Genomic DNA, 16,466 nt, shown 5'->3' with positions numbered 1-16,466 from the left:
TTAAATGAGGTCTAAAGGAGGTGGAGTCAAGCTACACCCCTTCCAGGAGCACAGCTAAGTTATTCTCACCTGTGCTCCTACAGCTGACCCGACACTTGCCTCAGCTGATTAATCAGAGGCTGTGATTACCAATTTCCCATACAGTCACCATCCCTGCATTTGTTTAAAAACTGTTTGGATGTGGTGCTCAGTGATATGATTTAATGGAGGGTTGTTACAGTTAAGGCAGTATGGTTAGGTTGTGGTTGGACTTGATGATCTTTAAGGTCTTTTCCCACCTGAGTGGTTCTTTCATTTTCTATATGGGAAAATTCATGTACAGAGCTGGTGGTTCCTCATGTTTCTCTCTGTCAGACACCTGCATTCCAAGAAGCTTTATTAGGCACATCAAGAAAGCAGAAGAGCCCTTGTAGGGCATCACAGGTTGCTTATTTCACCACTGTCACTCCTCAGTGAAGGAAGCTGTTGCAGTACATTTCATGGGAAAACAAGATATGCCATCAAAAGTACAGCTACAGAACTACCAGCAACTACTATGCAAATTTCAATAAATATTGAAAGGGGATATTTCAATTTGAATTATGGCAAGTCAGGTATGACATTCTTATCTGTGCACCTTAGGAATACTCCATGTGGTTCTTAAGGCAGCAAACAGTCCATTTATTTCCACAGTGGCCTAGTTTTTGCTTACCAGTTTGTCTCTTAAAAATAGGTAAACAGGTTGTAACAGAATTTCAGTGAGGAAATTCTCCTACTTCAAGACCACCATGTCTTTCTTTGCTTTATCACTCTCTATGACTACTTGAAAGGAGGCTGTGGTGAGGTAGGGTTCAGCCTCTTCTCCCAGGTAACTAGCAATAGTAGAAGAGAAAATGGGGAAAGGGGTAATAGCATGTATTGGATTGTGCAGATTTGATGGCCTGGCACATCACTTCAGGCACTACTGGACAGAATCAGTTTATATTTCTGGAGTGGCAGAAGGTTCCCAAGAGTGGACTGTGTTGGAGGCCAAAATAAACCTCTCTGCAAAAAGCAACCTATTGTGACTAGTCCAGGGGCTCCATGTATACTCGGCTTCAATTACCTCAGAAGGGGATATTTTAAGGATCCAAAAGGATATCATTGGGCTTTCAGAATAGTTGCTGTAGACACAGAAGATGTTAAGCAGCTGTCTGTTTTGCCTGGCCTGTCAAAAGATTTCTCTGCTGTGGGGTTGCTATGAGTGGAAGAGCAACAGGTACTGACTGCTACAAAAACAGTGCACAGATGGCAGTACTGCACTAACAGGGATTCCTTGCTCTCCATTCATAAGCTGATTTGTCAACTAGAGAGTCAGGGAGTGATAAATAAAACTCACTTTTTAACTGCCCCATATGTTCAGTGCGTAAAGTCAGTGGAGAATGGAGGCTGACAGTAGACTGCCGTGGCCTGAGTGAAGCCATACACCCACCATAGTGCTGCTGTGTCGGACATATTAGAACTCCAGTATGAACTGGAGTCAAAAACAGCCAAATGATGTGCCAAAACTGACACTGTTAGTATCTTTTTCTTCATTCCTTTTGCCACAGAACGTAAGCCACAGTTTGCTTTCACTTGGAGGGGTGTTCAGTATACTTAGAACCATTTGCCTCAGGGATGGAAACATAGCCCAACTATTTACCCTGGGTTGATCCATACAACACTGGAACAGAGTGGTGCTCCCAAGGGCAGTCCAACCTTATGCTGAAGGCTGAGATACTGCCATCTTCCAAATAAGCAGGAGGCAAGGTAAGAAAGTATACTTAGAATTGTTACTGCATCCTGTTAAAGGTTATTAATACAACACCATCCAGCCATGGAAACTTTAGTATTGCATTTTCTTTATCAACCCAAAATATATAATTTCTGTCTTCACATCACTTTAAGAATAGTAATTCTGAGAACCAAAGCTATGAGGAGCAATACAGTGAGCCTGCATAATCATTAAATTAGAGAAGGCCTTTATTCAAAGTCAATTTCTACATCAGTTAATACAGTTATTTGCCATGGGTCTTATGCCACTCTTGTGTTCTGGAGCAGCTTTTGCTGTAATGTTACACTATGTAAACTCATATGCATCCAATTTTCATGTTGTCACTTACCCAGACAAGAGTGGTGTTTCCTCTATCCCACAAGAGATTAACTTAATCGTATTTAGGCTGTATTTTTGTTATTAAAAAATTTGTTGGAGGGGTGCTTTAATCAGTGATTTAGATATCCTCTGAGAATTGAAGAGAGATGCTAGTCTAAAACTGAATCACCATCCACTGACTTTGCAGTCAGTAGCATGTTCCAAAATTGCAGTTCTTGGCAACTATAACAATTCCTCAGCGAACTCCAAATCACTGTCCCCACCTACTTCCTTTGTAGGTGAAGTCAACCTAAATTACATCTTGGGGAATTTGTGGAAAATAAGCTTTTATAGATTCCTTCTAGCCAAATGGCAAGCCTGAGGAAGCTCGGACAGAATCAAGTCTTCCCTTGTTCTGACCTTCCATAGTTAAACTTGAAAGCCATCAGAAGTGGCTTTGGAAAAAGAGTCAGAGTAAAAAAAAAATTTAAAGAAAAGGCAGAAAGCAGACAGTAACATCTACGTTTGTGTTGCCATGGGCATTTTCCCTTACTTTTCACTACAATAACAAGACTGTACCAACATCTCAAGCAAGTCATAAACTTAGCATTAAATCTTTGTTGTCCTAGAGGATAATAAATTTAAGACTTTAGATCTTATCAACCTTGATATTAGTTGATAAAGACTGTAATGTGCTTATGCTGTATGCAGCATATGGGAAATATGTAAAAAAATAAATTCAGCATTCCAGTTTGGATTATATTATACTGCTTCTTATTTATAACTCAAGCTCTCTCTAAATCAGCAATGTGTGTCCTGACAACAAAAATGGGCCATCAGACCCAGCACTGCCAGCCGGTCAAGGGAATAGGTTGCCCCACTCTGCTCTGCACTGTGCAGACTCACCTTGAGCTCTGTGGTCAGTTTTGGTTTGGAATAGCATAAAACTATTGGAGAGAATCTGAAGGAGGACTAGAGAGGGGTTCAGAGGCAAGAAGAATGAGAGGTAGCTGAAGCCCCTTTGTTTGTTCAGCCCAGAGTGGAGGAGGCTGAGAGGAAGACTCATGGCTGTCTACCTCCTCACAAGGGAGCAGAGGGGCGGTACTGAGCTCTGCTCTGTAGTAACAGCAACAGGACGTGATGGAGCTGCATCGGGGAGGTTTAGGTTGGGTATTAGGAAAATGTTCTGCACCAGAGGGTGGTCAAGCACTGGAACAGGCTCCCCGTGTCAGTGGGCATAGCCTTGAGCTGCTGTTGTTAAGAGAGTTTGAATAATGGTGCTGGACATAGGATTTGAATTTTGGGTGGTCCTGGCAGTGCCAGGTGTTGGACTTGATGGTCCTTTTGAATCCCTCCCAGCTCAGGATGTTCTATTTTTCTAATATCTGCAGAAGAATTCCTTCTAGCAGCAGTGATTTCTAAGCTTGAGTAAACTAATACAGAGTTATGGAGAAGTATTGTCCTTTTCTCATTTGCTTCACTGATGATCAGTTAAAAATAATTATAGTTTAGAAGACATAACATTGACATTTAATTAAAAAGGCTTACAAATGAAGAAATGAATGTTAAGAGACTATACATTAAAAAATAAAATCAGTTTGGAAGAAGATAGTTATCTTCAATGATGTTATACCACATAGTACTGAAATTAGACGGTACGTGAAAGAACTCAAAGGATTTAGGAACATAAATCTTACACAGTGATCATTATAGGTATGAGAACTCTCCACAGGGTAGCTGCGAGAATTGCTTTTTGTGTGGACTGATTCCCCCCCCCCCACCCCCAAATAATCAAGTTATTTAAGCAAACCCAGTTCAAATTTAAATCTTTAAATGTGGATTATAGCCATTATGAGATCCATGTTTCCACTTGATCTTTGGGCTTAAGTATGGTATTATGAAGAGTTATCTGTAGGCCAACTCATAATGGCATTTACAATTCAACATCAGACATATAGAATATGTAACTACAGTAGTGGGTTACTGTAAACCGTTCTATTTTTTAAAAGAAACACCACAACCAAACACAAAGCAAAACAAATCCTGAAACCAACTAATAAAACCGGAACCTCTCTTCTACCTTGTGTATAAAAGTGTTTTCTTCTCACAGGGGAGGGAAAAAAAAAAAAGAAAAAAAAAAAAGATAGTGGAAGAACAAACTGCTAAGGATGTTAGATTGTGTCCAAATGTTAAGCAGTCTTCTATGGGGCTTGTTTTCAATTTAGACTTGTCAAGACGACTTTATAGAAGAATGAAGCCCTCAGCTCAGGCTTGTACAGTTACATCAATCTAACCTCTGCTACTCACAGAGCAAACACTTAAGTGGTCTTCCCATAAAAAGTGATCTACTTCTGGGCCAAATCTCTTGTAACATTAGAAGAATTCAGTTATCCAGGTTACCAGTCAGTTGCAGCATAAACAAAAGATTAACCATATGCCTACTCCTTTTTCCTTGGCCATCTGAAAAGCACATCCTTATGAAATAAGAGGAGATAAGTTGAAGTGGCTCATATATTATGCGAGCTGTTTATAAAGTATTGAAATTCCACTTAAATACAAAAAGTTATCTTTTCAATGAGATTAATGCATATATGCACTGCAATATATTATTAATATGATGGAACAATAAAATCAGTTATTTGAAGATACACGTTAGTGTTATACTAAATGAAACATCTTCATGATGGACTTGTTACACAAAAATGTTAATCCTCTACTTGCTTTCACCTGTAGGTTGCTGTGGGGAAGAAAAGAGTAGTATTTTGAATGATCCTACCTAATAATTACATCAAATTCCCAGGCTCTTTTAACTTATTACCCTTTCCCATAGGAAGTCTAATGTATACAGGTTCACACTACTATTCTTGAGGTTTGTACTCCACTGAATAGTTTTGCAGTAACTGTAGCATATAACTTAAGGAAAATAAGGTTCTTGGTGCTTGCTCCATAGTAAGCACTTCACTAGGCAGTGCTTCAGTAAATCAAATAGATGTGTTCTAGAACTAATAAAACAATCTAATTTTTCACTGCTGCTTAAGAGTTTCTTCTATGCTTTGTCTATTATATTTGAAAAGCCAATAGCATTTTCCGTCTTCTCCAAGGTCCTGTCAGTCCTAATTGAATGAACTCTAATACTTCCATTCATCAGTGATGTTTGCAGAAAAGTTTTGTTTGCTTGATGTCATCATCAAGGTCTCTAAAGCTAGCGTTCACATTGTCAAGAATGCATTTACCAAGCATGTTTCAGATATGATTAAAGTTTTGCATTATGAAAGAATTTTTAAAGCATTACATTTCAAAGTAATAATTGTATTTACTCAGTTTATATTTATAAAGAAATAAACTGTATCTTACAAAAGTATGTCCTGTTCAAATAGCGTTATTAATCTGCTGCAATTAACCTTAAGAATCTTAAACAATTCAATAAGTGGTATTGCCTTTAGGCAAATGAGCAAACATGTCAAAGTATATTAAGCATAATGATTTAAATAGGATTTGGAGTAGTACTGCATACCTGTTGAAGTTTGATAGGTAATGATAGCAAAAGCATTAAATGCAAACACTTCTCTTCATGAAAAGCCTCTCTGCTCCATTCCATTTAGGTCCACTCCTAAAACATGAGTATACTCCCACCCCTATTCTACTCAACCTCCAAATTTAGTTTTAGTTTTCACAGATCAGTGTTTTCAATCAGTCTGTGACAAATACATCAGTAATTTATTTCCTCACTGTCAAGCTTTCTTGGCTGTTGAGGATCTGCACAAGAATGGTAAGGGCCAGAGATTATATGTAGGATTTATAAAAGTAAATGCTGAAATACGAAGTAAAAGCAGCATTTTGGAATACCGCCTCTAGTGTTTTCATCCCACTTTTTTTGGAAGTCTGTATTTTCAAATTATTTCTTTTCAGTTTTTTAAATCTTAAAAAAAATAAAAAATAATAAAAAAAAAGAACAAACACCCTCAAAAATCACCACAAACTAAATACATTTAACATGGACCAAGTTAGAACAGTGAAAGAGCTTTCAGAAGACATACAGTGTCATCTTATTTTGTCATTCGTCCAAGTCTCATTCAATTCCTATGTAAATACAAGTCAAAAGCTATGTATATTCTTTCTGCAGATGAGAGTACATTCCTCATTTTTGAAGAGTACTTTTCAATAATATACTTTAAGTTTTTCACATTTTCTTCAAGTATGGCATCAATTTAAACTATACTTTTTAAAAAATTTATTTATTTATTTATTTATTTATTTTTTAACTAACAGTAGTTGATATTTTTTTGTGGAGCATTAGAAAGGAAGTTTAGGTCTATATTCTTGTAGAGAGATAGAGACAAAAGAATTAAGAAAATGTGAACTGAGGGATTCTTTCTGAGATTCTTTTTAAACTTTCAGTAATATTAGGAGAAATACATCAAGACAGAGACATCGATGTTCAGAAAAAGAAAACTATTAATATACAGACTATATGTAATATAGATGAAGAAAGGCGCATATCATGTAGTCAAAACTGTTTTATAGTGACAAACAATAAATGAAGCATACAAATAACCTGGATTTATAGCTCCTCCTTCGGGATTCTACAAAAAAAAACAAAAAAAAACCAAAAAAACCCAAAAAAATAAAACAAAAAACAAACCAACCAAACAAACAAAAAACAACACCAAACAAATGAAGAAACATTGCCCTCCTGACAGTTTCACACATTCACAGTTTGGGGTCTTTAAATTTGATTTTGTAGCATCAATGAATTTCTGAGCCTAAGCTATGCTTGAATAAGCAAACTGTTTTGTAAAATTTCCCCAAATTATCCTGTTACCATAATCTGGACTTGGAATTGTTAGTTCACTTGTTAGTTAGGAAAGAGCCCACTTCTTGAACTGCTCAGTTGAAATACTGTCCTCTATATTTTTAGACAATAGACCAAGACAAAAAAAAAGCACCCCAGTGACACAGAATATTTGGTTGTTATCAATCAAAATTAATTATTCCAACTTGTACAATAAAGGTATGCATTTCAATTAATTCATATACCTGAAATTTTAGCATTTCAAATACCTGGAAGTATTTGAAAAGTTGGACCTGAAGCACCTGGATAGGTGGTTCTAAACATTAAGGTGTATATTTAAGATTTTAAATAAATAATAAGTTATAAATGGAGAAGTAACAGTTCTGAAGATGACTATTAAAAAGCTTGAAGAAATAAATGAGAAACTCAAGAAACATACTTTTTCAAGTTAAGAGTGCTTAGTATTGTCAAATATCTTGTTAAACCTTCTATTAATGCACATACACACACTACTCAAACTTTATTAGAAATAAGTAAGAATCGTTAAAGTCTCCTGCAGAACTAACATAATTGTGTGTCCCACTAAAGCATGAATACTTCATTATAACTGCAAAATTTACATGGAGTAGTTTACGAAACAAAACTAAATGCTACCTATAACATGCGTTTTCCCTACCTGAAATCAGAAACAGCATGAAAAACAGATTGTTTTTGTTTTTGTTTTCCTACTGAACATTTCATAGGAAAACTGCGGATATTTAAATCTTTCCAATTCATCTGATTACATTCTAAATAGTTTTTGAAAGGCATTACAGATCAGGAATTTAGTCTAATGAAATGTCTCAGTACAGCACTACAGAAAGCTAGATTTTTTTTCATTACTGAAACACAAAAGAAATATCAATCAATATTGCCTCACTGGTGCTTGCTTGACTGTTTCTGTGTATGATATAAACACCAAATTTAGAGAGAGGTTTCTGAAGGTAGCACAGACAGCAAGTACTATTCACACATTCTGCAACACCTCAGCGGTTTTAAATAGACTTTTCTATTCCACGGCAACATCGGCTCTTTAGCAGACATTCAGGGTGCTCCATAAGATTGTTTCAGCTGTGGAATGAGGGGAAATGGCTTGTGTGTGTGATACTATGTATCTGTTTGTAAATTCCTAGTATTTTTATATTGCAATTTAATTATAATCTAGAATCTAAAACAACACGAAGTTTGTTTCTGTGTTCTCTGAACTTTTATAGGAAAGAACACCCTCCTTTCCTCAAGAATTAAAGTTAGGACTTAATCTGACCCAAACTACACTCAAGTATTTGCCCTGCCCCTGCACGCTTAGCATGGCATCTTGACCGCTGGGTGAATCTTTCCCTTTGCCGAGGGTTTATAGGAACGTGTTGAATAACGAGCTCTGCGCTGCCCCCTCGTCCTGCTCCGTCCTTAAAAGCGATGCAGGCCGTAAGAAGCCTGGCCGTGCTGTGACAGCGACCTCTTCAGCCGAGCGAGCGTGATTGCAAGGTCAAGGTGCGGAATTTTATTGACAGCACCGTGAATCCTCAGGGCAGCTTTATTCAGTTGCAGTATTTCATTATTTAAGAACCACAACGAAATTAAGACTAAATGAAAATGTATTTTTAGTGGCAAGTTTGAAAAGCAATTCTTCCTTTTTGGTAGTAAATACACCATTTTTACAGATTTTTAAAATAATTGTTAATTATTGAACTATTAATATTTATTGAACATAATAACATTAAATTATAAGTGAACTGTTGAGAAGCTTTGAAACAAACTGAGAAACTGGAATGAACTGTATTTGTTTCAAGTCAGCAGTGATGATATCTGTGAGCTATGAAGAAAAATTATTGTTTTCAAAAAGGGAAACAAGCCAGGGAAACTTTCACATATTGATACTGATGAGATTACTTTAAAATATTTTTGATTTAAAAACCATGTACTGCTATCTGAATATATGTCAGCAGTATGTGCTTACAGCTCAGGGAGCTGCATCGAAAGCAGCATGAACAGCAAGAGAGGGAGAGGGTTCTCCCCCTCTACTTCACTGTAAGTTCTGGTGCCCCCAGCAAAAGGACATGGACCTGGTGGAACAGGTCTAGAGGAGTTTAAGAAGATGATCAGGGGGCTGAACTACCTCTCCTGTGAAGACAGGCTGAGAGCTGACCTTGCTTAGTCTGGAGAAGTCTCAGGGAAGACCTCAGTGTATATTTCCAGTACTTAAAGGGTACCTACAGGGAAGATGGGGAGAGACTCTTTATCAGGGTCTGATAGGACAAGGGATGACGGCTTTAAACTTAGGAAAGGTAAATCTAGATTAGATATAAATAGGGCATTCTTCACTGAAAGGGTGCTGAGGCACTGGAACAGGTTGCCCAGAGAATGTGTGTAATGCCCCATGCCTGGAAGTATTCAAGGCCAGGTTGGATGGGACCCTGGGAAGCCTGATTTGTGAACATAGCAGGGGAGTGCTGAATCTGCATCATCTTTGATGTCTGTTCCAACCCAAACCATTCTTTGATTCAGTGAACTTGGTGGTGTTTTTATTCTTCTCAAACATTAGTTCTTCCCTTCTCGTTTAATGATTCTGCAAGAACCCTTCAGAAAAGAAGGGTTCCCATTAAAAAACAAAGAATATCCTTTTTTTCCCTAGATTTCTTGTCACTATCTTGATATTTGGTCTTTGAAACAAATGTAAAAATACTGGAAAATACTTACGTAAGTAAGTGCCAGAGCTTACACACAACTACCTACTTTAGTTCTGCTCTGTAGTCATACCACAGAAGACTCACAGATAACATAAAGACAATGAGATACTGAAACACTGCAACAGTGTTGCTGCTTTTACAAAACTCCAGCTATACTGTTGCTGTCAAACTGGCATAAACTCTGCTGTCTGTATTTCATAAAAGAAATCAACAGCTCTTAATAATTTCTCAACAGAATGGCTTTTGTATCGATTACAGGAAATAGAGCACAAGATTTGAATGGCACCAGAACTTTTTTTGCTGTCTTATTAAAATAAATGCCTGTTGACACAATGCTCTGTATAGTGGATTTGCTTTGCAGCTTTGTAACTTGTAAAGATCTTCCATGCTTATTTGTAGCCCATTCTAAGATCATTTTCACCTCGCAAAATACATTTCATAACTCCCTAAGGCTGATGTATCTACCAAAGCATAACAGAACCATGGCGCTAACATCCAAGTGAACAGAAACAGTGTTTTTCTAGTAAAAAAGCACTGTCTCAACTCATGGGACTTAAGCAGTCTAATTAATGATTTGATAACTAATATCTAAAACTCACTCTCACTTTCATACTGAGAAATGTTATAAGCTTGCTGTTCAAGTTATGGAAGTGTGGATGTTTTTCAAATTCAAATACTGGAAAAGAACTAAGCTCTTTTTATGCAAATATATATCAAGGTGAAATATCAGCTGCACATAAAAGCAATTCAGTTGTTTTCCTTCTCTTAGCTTTACTTGTGGGTAAGAGTTGGCCAAGGAACTTTTTCTCTGTGCCTTCTGTTAGCACTGAGAAGTGAGGATGTGTGGGACTTGCCTCATCTATTGTATAACCAGCTTATAACAAAGTGTTCAGACTTATTTGCCTTCTTTCTACTGGCAGTGTTAGCAAACAGTGAAGTAAGTAATTCTTATGTTTCTGTCCAGTGACTGCAGACAGAATCTAGGATTAATTGGTTGGGTTAAATACCAACTGCATACACAGGTAAATTAGGGTGAAAATGTATTATTTTACTCCTTAGAGGTCGTACCTCTGTCCATTGCTATTACTCTACTTTACAACTCAAAAATATTAGTAAGAGTACATTACCTAATCCAGCAATAAAATGATAACTGTTTATTCCCTCTGCAAACCTGCACCAAAGGTACAGATCTTAAAAAGCAGATTTCAAAGGAGAAGTTCAGTTATGGTATGCATGAAGATACTGTTCAGTGAGTGATGGATATGAACACCTAAGCTTGCAAAGCTGCAGGGCTGATGCATCTGACTGTATTATCAGGCAACCTGGGGTAACTTAGTACAAAATGTTATTAATTTCAAAGTGCTGAAAGACAACTCAGCAAATGGTACGTAGGAATTTAAAGCAGAACAAGTATTACAGGAAGGTGACTTCTAGGTTCCTTTAAGGTAATGCTGAGAACTTTTGAATAATTGTATTTGGATATAACTAAAGAACCTTACAAAAAGTTCTGAATGAGGAACTACAAATTCTCTCCCATCCTAACAGGATTTTTTTTTTTTAAACAACTTTCCCTTTCTATCAAAGGGACTATCAAATTCTCATAGGATTTTAAACCAAAATAGGTCATGACAGACTATTAAACTAGACATATAATCTACCTGTGTTAAACAATCATAACTAGCATTAAGTCTCAGAGCTGTAAAGTGACAAACACATACTGCACAGTGCTGGTTTTAAAGTTAATTTCTGTCAGCTTTAGAAGGAAAGCAAGACAATGGGAAGTATTATGAGTTACTTAAGCCCTCACTGCTACTGCGAAGATAGTTTTTTTGAACTGTTATAAACACAAGTTAACAAAGAATGTAAAAATAATAATAAAAGGAGTGTAGTAATTATTTTTTAGTTTTGTTATCACACAGAACCGTGTGCACATAAACTTCACTACAAAGTATCAAAAGTACTTTTGAAATGGGGACCATCTTAACATCTGCTGGAAAAGCCTCACAAAAAATGATAGTTGGCCTGAAATGTTCATTTTTTTCTCATATTAAAGACTCCAGATTTTATTGGTATGAAGCTTAGAACCATTCTAATTACTTGATAATAGAAATGTATCTCCAAGACTGACGCATGCACTTCAGGGGAAAAATTGTGAATTCTTTTGCTTACATTAAGGAATTAAGTTACAAAGAGTGCTGTTAGAGTCACTTTGATTTCTAACTTCGCCATGTGACTCTTGAATCAAGTGGAACCTTATTTCCCAAGCGATGAAACACTCCAGAGATCTAAAGAGGCCTGAATCTATTATTTCAGATGCTTATAAACTGAATGCTGTTCTTATGTTACTATTACTTCCAAGTAAGTCCGCTGATACATTTTCTCAGGTATCTTTTGCATTTAGAAGATGATATCCAGAGACTTTGCTAAAGGCATATACTTACCTGACATCAGGGACTGGATTGCCAGCAACTCTGCACTCCAGTAGCACTTTGTTTCCTTCAGCAACTTCCTGACTCCGGAGCTTTTGAGTGAACTGAGGCGGTGAAGACTGATCGTCTTCTGTGTTGATGAAAGGGCGGCAAAGAACCATTTCACTCTGTGTGATGCTCTCCTTTTCAGAACAGGGCTCTCCATTGAGATCAACCCCAGATAATTTTGGCCCAGGCTCAGTCTCTTGATGTGGATTGTTGAAGTCTTTATTCCTTGAGGTACTTAGAGTTGATTGTTTCTTTTTTGGTGACAGGTATCCACTGTCTGGAGAAGAGTCCCCATCAGGACTTCGGCCCCTTGTCTTTGCTGCTTCTCTAAATATAGATGACAGTTCCTCAATGAACGTGGCAGCTTTGTCACACAGCTTGTTCCTGAAAGGAACTTCTCCCTGGGATGCTGATTCAGACTTTGTGGTGGGCACACCTGAAGCACGTTTTTCCGAATGTTTCAGATTTCTAATAAAGCTGGGACTAGCAGCTAGCAAGGGTGAGGTGCTTTCTTGCTTCCTGGAGACTGTGACAAAACTACTTGCCATTTTAGGTGAGGTGAATTGTTCTTTTTGATTCACTGGAGGAATGTGACTTGCCGAAGATGAAGTCAGACTGCTTGCTTGAGACCTTTGTAAAGCACTTTGCTCATGCAGTTTGGTATCCTGAAAAGAAGCATGCTCTAAAGCACTAGAAATGGAAGTATTGAAATGAGTGAACTCCGGTGCTGTTTTCTGATCCTCCTTCATGGAACTGGCAATTGATTCCCGAGCTATGTCAAGGCTCTTACAAATCTCCTCCTGGGTAAGGAAGGCAGAAAGTTCATTAGAAAATTCTCCATTCTGTATGCCAGATAGGGAATCATAGAAAAAGTCATGGCATGGTGAAGCTTCTGATGTATCTTTAGGATATCCCTTATTGATGCCCCTCTCTGCACAGTAGGTCTCCTTCTGCACTAAGGAAAGAGGCAATGACTGGCCACAACTTCTGTCTTGCATGCTGGAAGACACAAACACAGTTATTTAACAAAACAAAAAAGTGGCACAACAGAAATTTTCAGTAAAAAGAAGGCTGCTGTATTCTGAAGCCCATAAACGAGACACAAAATTGGGAAAAGAGTGGAAACCCGGTTGTTGTGCGTAATACTTGAAGTAAACCTTGATTTGGATTTTAAAATTCCAAACTAGGCAGAGCTACAAATTTTCTAGATAAAAATAAGAGCTCTTAGGAGTTGTTTTTTTTCCTCATTCATCTTTCTTCAGGACTCTATAAACATCCTTCCTCGGTACATTAGCACAAGCTCAGTTCTGCTGGATCAGTATTAGCAATTTATTCTCTCACAGCAATTCTATTATACTTATTCTGTGTTTAGTTATGATAATTTCCATTTTATTATTTTCTCCCTCACGGGGCATTGCTATCCATCAGATTCTGAGAGAAAACACTATTCTAGTTGAAACCACTATAGGAATGTACACATATACAAGTGCTCAGGATGTTTGGATCAGAATTTACAAGTTACCAATTTTTATTAATATTGGCAATGTTTTTAATACTATTGTTCTTCTTGTATTGCTGTTTTTAAATGTGCTAGTTTTTAGTAAAATATACTTCCCCTTTCCTAAACACTTAAGTGGGATATTGAACTACCACATGCTAGGAACACAACACAGAGGAAACGTTTCACAACCCATATATCATCCTGCCATGCATGAGCATATAATGTATACTCTGCACAAGTTTCATGAAGTGCAGAAGTATCTTCAGTCTTTCATATAATGTCAGGATGAAAATGAGTGTTGCCTGCTCCTGTAAAGCCAGCAGAAATAAGACAGAAAGAGAAAATTCTGTTCTCCCAAGGCAAAAGTCTGTGTGAAACCCCACTTATTGAAATTTGTGTGTCATATTGGTCACCAGGGTGTGGATGATCTGATCTTAAAAGTAACCACTTCTATTGCAATTTACTTAATTCAGTCAAACATCAACATTTTTAATTATCCTTGACAGTTCTCTTCTGATGATGATTTAGGTGAGATTAATTCTACACAAGATTTTCATAAAAACATTTTTTCCTTCTAAATGCTCTAAAGCATTTCTTCAGCAAAATATAGGTGGCTTGGCACTCATGAAATGCACTCAGATATATTTTACATCAGCTTGTGCAAGCTCCAATAACCTTTAGTCACTTCCCTGGGGCCTACCCGGCATGTATTCGTTAACTGACTGATAGATTATTGGAATTCTTGGCCTGGCATATGCATCTCTTGATATCTCTACTTGTCTTGCCAACAGATTACAAGTCAATGCATAAAAGAGAAGTACAATCAAACCGAAGTGTTTTAGGATTTGAAATGTGTTATTATAGAATATGTTGACAGGCGGCGTCTTTGATGGCGTCTTCTTTGATGGTATTACATCTTTCTTCCTTTTTATCTGAGTTCACAGGGCAAGAAATTTAGCAACTATGCCAATCCATTGTTAACATAATCTAAAAAAGGATATACAGTACACTTGATTACCATACAGCAGCTTGAAAGAATGAATCTCAGAAGCCAAGAACACAGTTGGTCTAGAGGCTCAGCTGTTCTGGCATTACCTTAATGGATGCCTGCAAACAAAGGGTTAAATCTGGAGACCTTAGTTAGATTTTAAAACACTGCATTGAGACAAACAAATAAACCAGTTTTCTTTTTGGATGATTTGTTATTGTGAATATCTCTGCTTAAATGGTATCTTTATTTAAATCTAATTCGCACTGCTTCCTGGCATGCTTCCAACTAAAAGTGATACATTATGGATTCAGACAAACTTCTCAGACTTCCAGACCCAATTTACTCTGTTGTTTCCATGGGTTACAGGCCAATGGAAAATTTCACTCGTTACTACCAACTCTGACACAATGGTTGAAATGAATATGTTATATTTCCTAACACTCAGCTTTATGCAGTATTTTCATTCATTAGAAAAACCTACTGGCTATCACTAGGAACTATCACTACTGGAACATCACTAGATGTTCAAATTCATGTAAATCAATCTATAGCAGAGTAGTTAGATAAACCTGATGAATTTAAACATGCTAATTATTGGCAATTTCCAGTGCTGATTAGTGGCTTCTGTGAGGAAATTCTGGTGCCAAAAATAGATCTAAATATATTGCTTCAGATAAGTGAATGAATGCTTCCACTACAAACACTTTTTTGTCATTCAAATTATAATATATAAACCTTCTATTCTTTTAGAGTGACTTGTAATTGCAGCAGACTGGAGGTGATATCATGAACCCTATCAAGTTGCATATAAGATGATGATTAGAAATATCTAATGCTATTTCTATCTTCTCCAAGTTACACTACAGAATATTTATAACTGTTTTCATCATCATTACTCATTAGGTAATGTGTGAAGCCATATACTATATCATTTAAAGACATAAACAAACATAAAATCAGTTAAGCAGTTAGAGTTAAGCAGATCAGACTGCTTAACTCTACCTGCAGAATTATTAAGTATGAACTATTTAAGTATACCTATCTGCTCTATGTTTTAAAATTGCTCACAAGTAAAGCAACATTTTAATATCATGCCATTTAAACAGTTTTTTCACAAAATAATGTAGATGCTGTAAGAAGCAATATGGTAAATAGCCAACTCAAAGCATACTAGATTATAACCATCTCAGAAAACATTTGAAGGATTTATCAAATTAAGATATTCAAGAGACAAATAATAAAATAGAGGAAAACAGAAAAGCAAAGGTCTCAGTTCAAGACAAATACAAGCATCCTGAATTTAGGAATACTGTGTGATGAAAAATAATTACCTAAAAAAAATCCAACCCAAAGCCAATCTGTTCAACAGAGTAATATTAAAACAGAAATGTATAAAATAAGATTTAAAAAAAAATAAAAAAATGGAAAATACTTATTAAACTTCTGGACACCCCACACATTTACTCCCTGAATTACAATAAATTAGACTTGGCATAAAATATAAAACAGACCTTATAACGGACAGGACAATATGTGGAGTCTCAAGTATAATTAGTAGCAGGTAACGTTGTTTTTCCCCTTCTTTGTCTGAGCAGGCTCCAGCTATTCTCCAAAGACTGCTTGGTCCCCAGTAAGCATTGAGAAGACTGGCTTGTGTGTTACATCTGTCCTATGTGGCTATGTAATTCTTAACCCACTCATCTATATTTGGTAGCTGAACTCATGTTTCAGCAGACTGCCACTATCTGGAATTCCAGCAGAAGTAACGTTATGCCTGGAAGTAGCACAAAGTTCTGTGCACTTACTACTCAGAAATTCAGATAACTTAATCATTTAAATGAATATTTTGATGAACACAGTAAAGGCTGCTTTAAACAATTATTCTGAAAT

At 36.7% G+C, this 16,466-nt stretch overlaps 1 protein-coding gene across 5 annotated transcripts in view; it reads right to left on the bottom strand.

Annotated features, from left to right (window-relative positions):
* Window positions 1-16,243, bottom strand: part of PALLD (palladin, cytoskeletal associated protein) — a 170,403-nt gene extending 154,160 nt beyond the window's left edge. For all 5 annotated transcript variants that reach the window (XM_015860905.1, XM_015860903.1, XM_015860904.2 and 2 more), the window contains exons 1-2: window positions 16,088-16,243; window positions 12,049-13,083 (exon numbers count right to left, since the gene is read on the bottom strand). In XM_015860905.1, coding sequence (XP_015716391.1) covers window positions 12,049-13,082 — 1,034 coding nt within the window. In that variant the 5' untranslated portion in view covers window position 13,083; window positions 16,088-16,243. The remainder of the gene's footprint in view (window positions 1-12,048; window positions 13,084-16,087) is intronic.
* Between the last annotated feature and the right edge of the window lie 223 nt (window positions 16,244-16,466).

Source organism: Coturnix japonica, chromosome 4 (assembly GCF_001577835.2).
Source record: "Coturnix japonica isolate 7356 chromosome 4, Coturnix japonica 2.1, whole genome shotgun sequence".
Lineage (NCBI taxonomy): Eukaryota > Metazoa > Chordata > Aves > Galliformes > Phasianidae > Coturnix > Coturnix japonica.
This window is presented reverse-complemented; position numbering and strand designations above follow the sequence as displayed.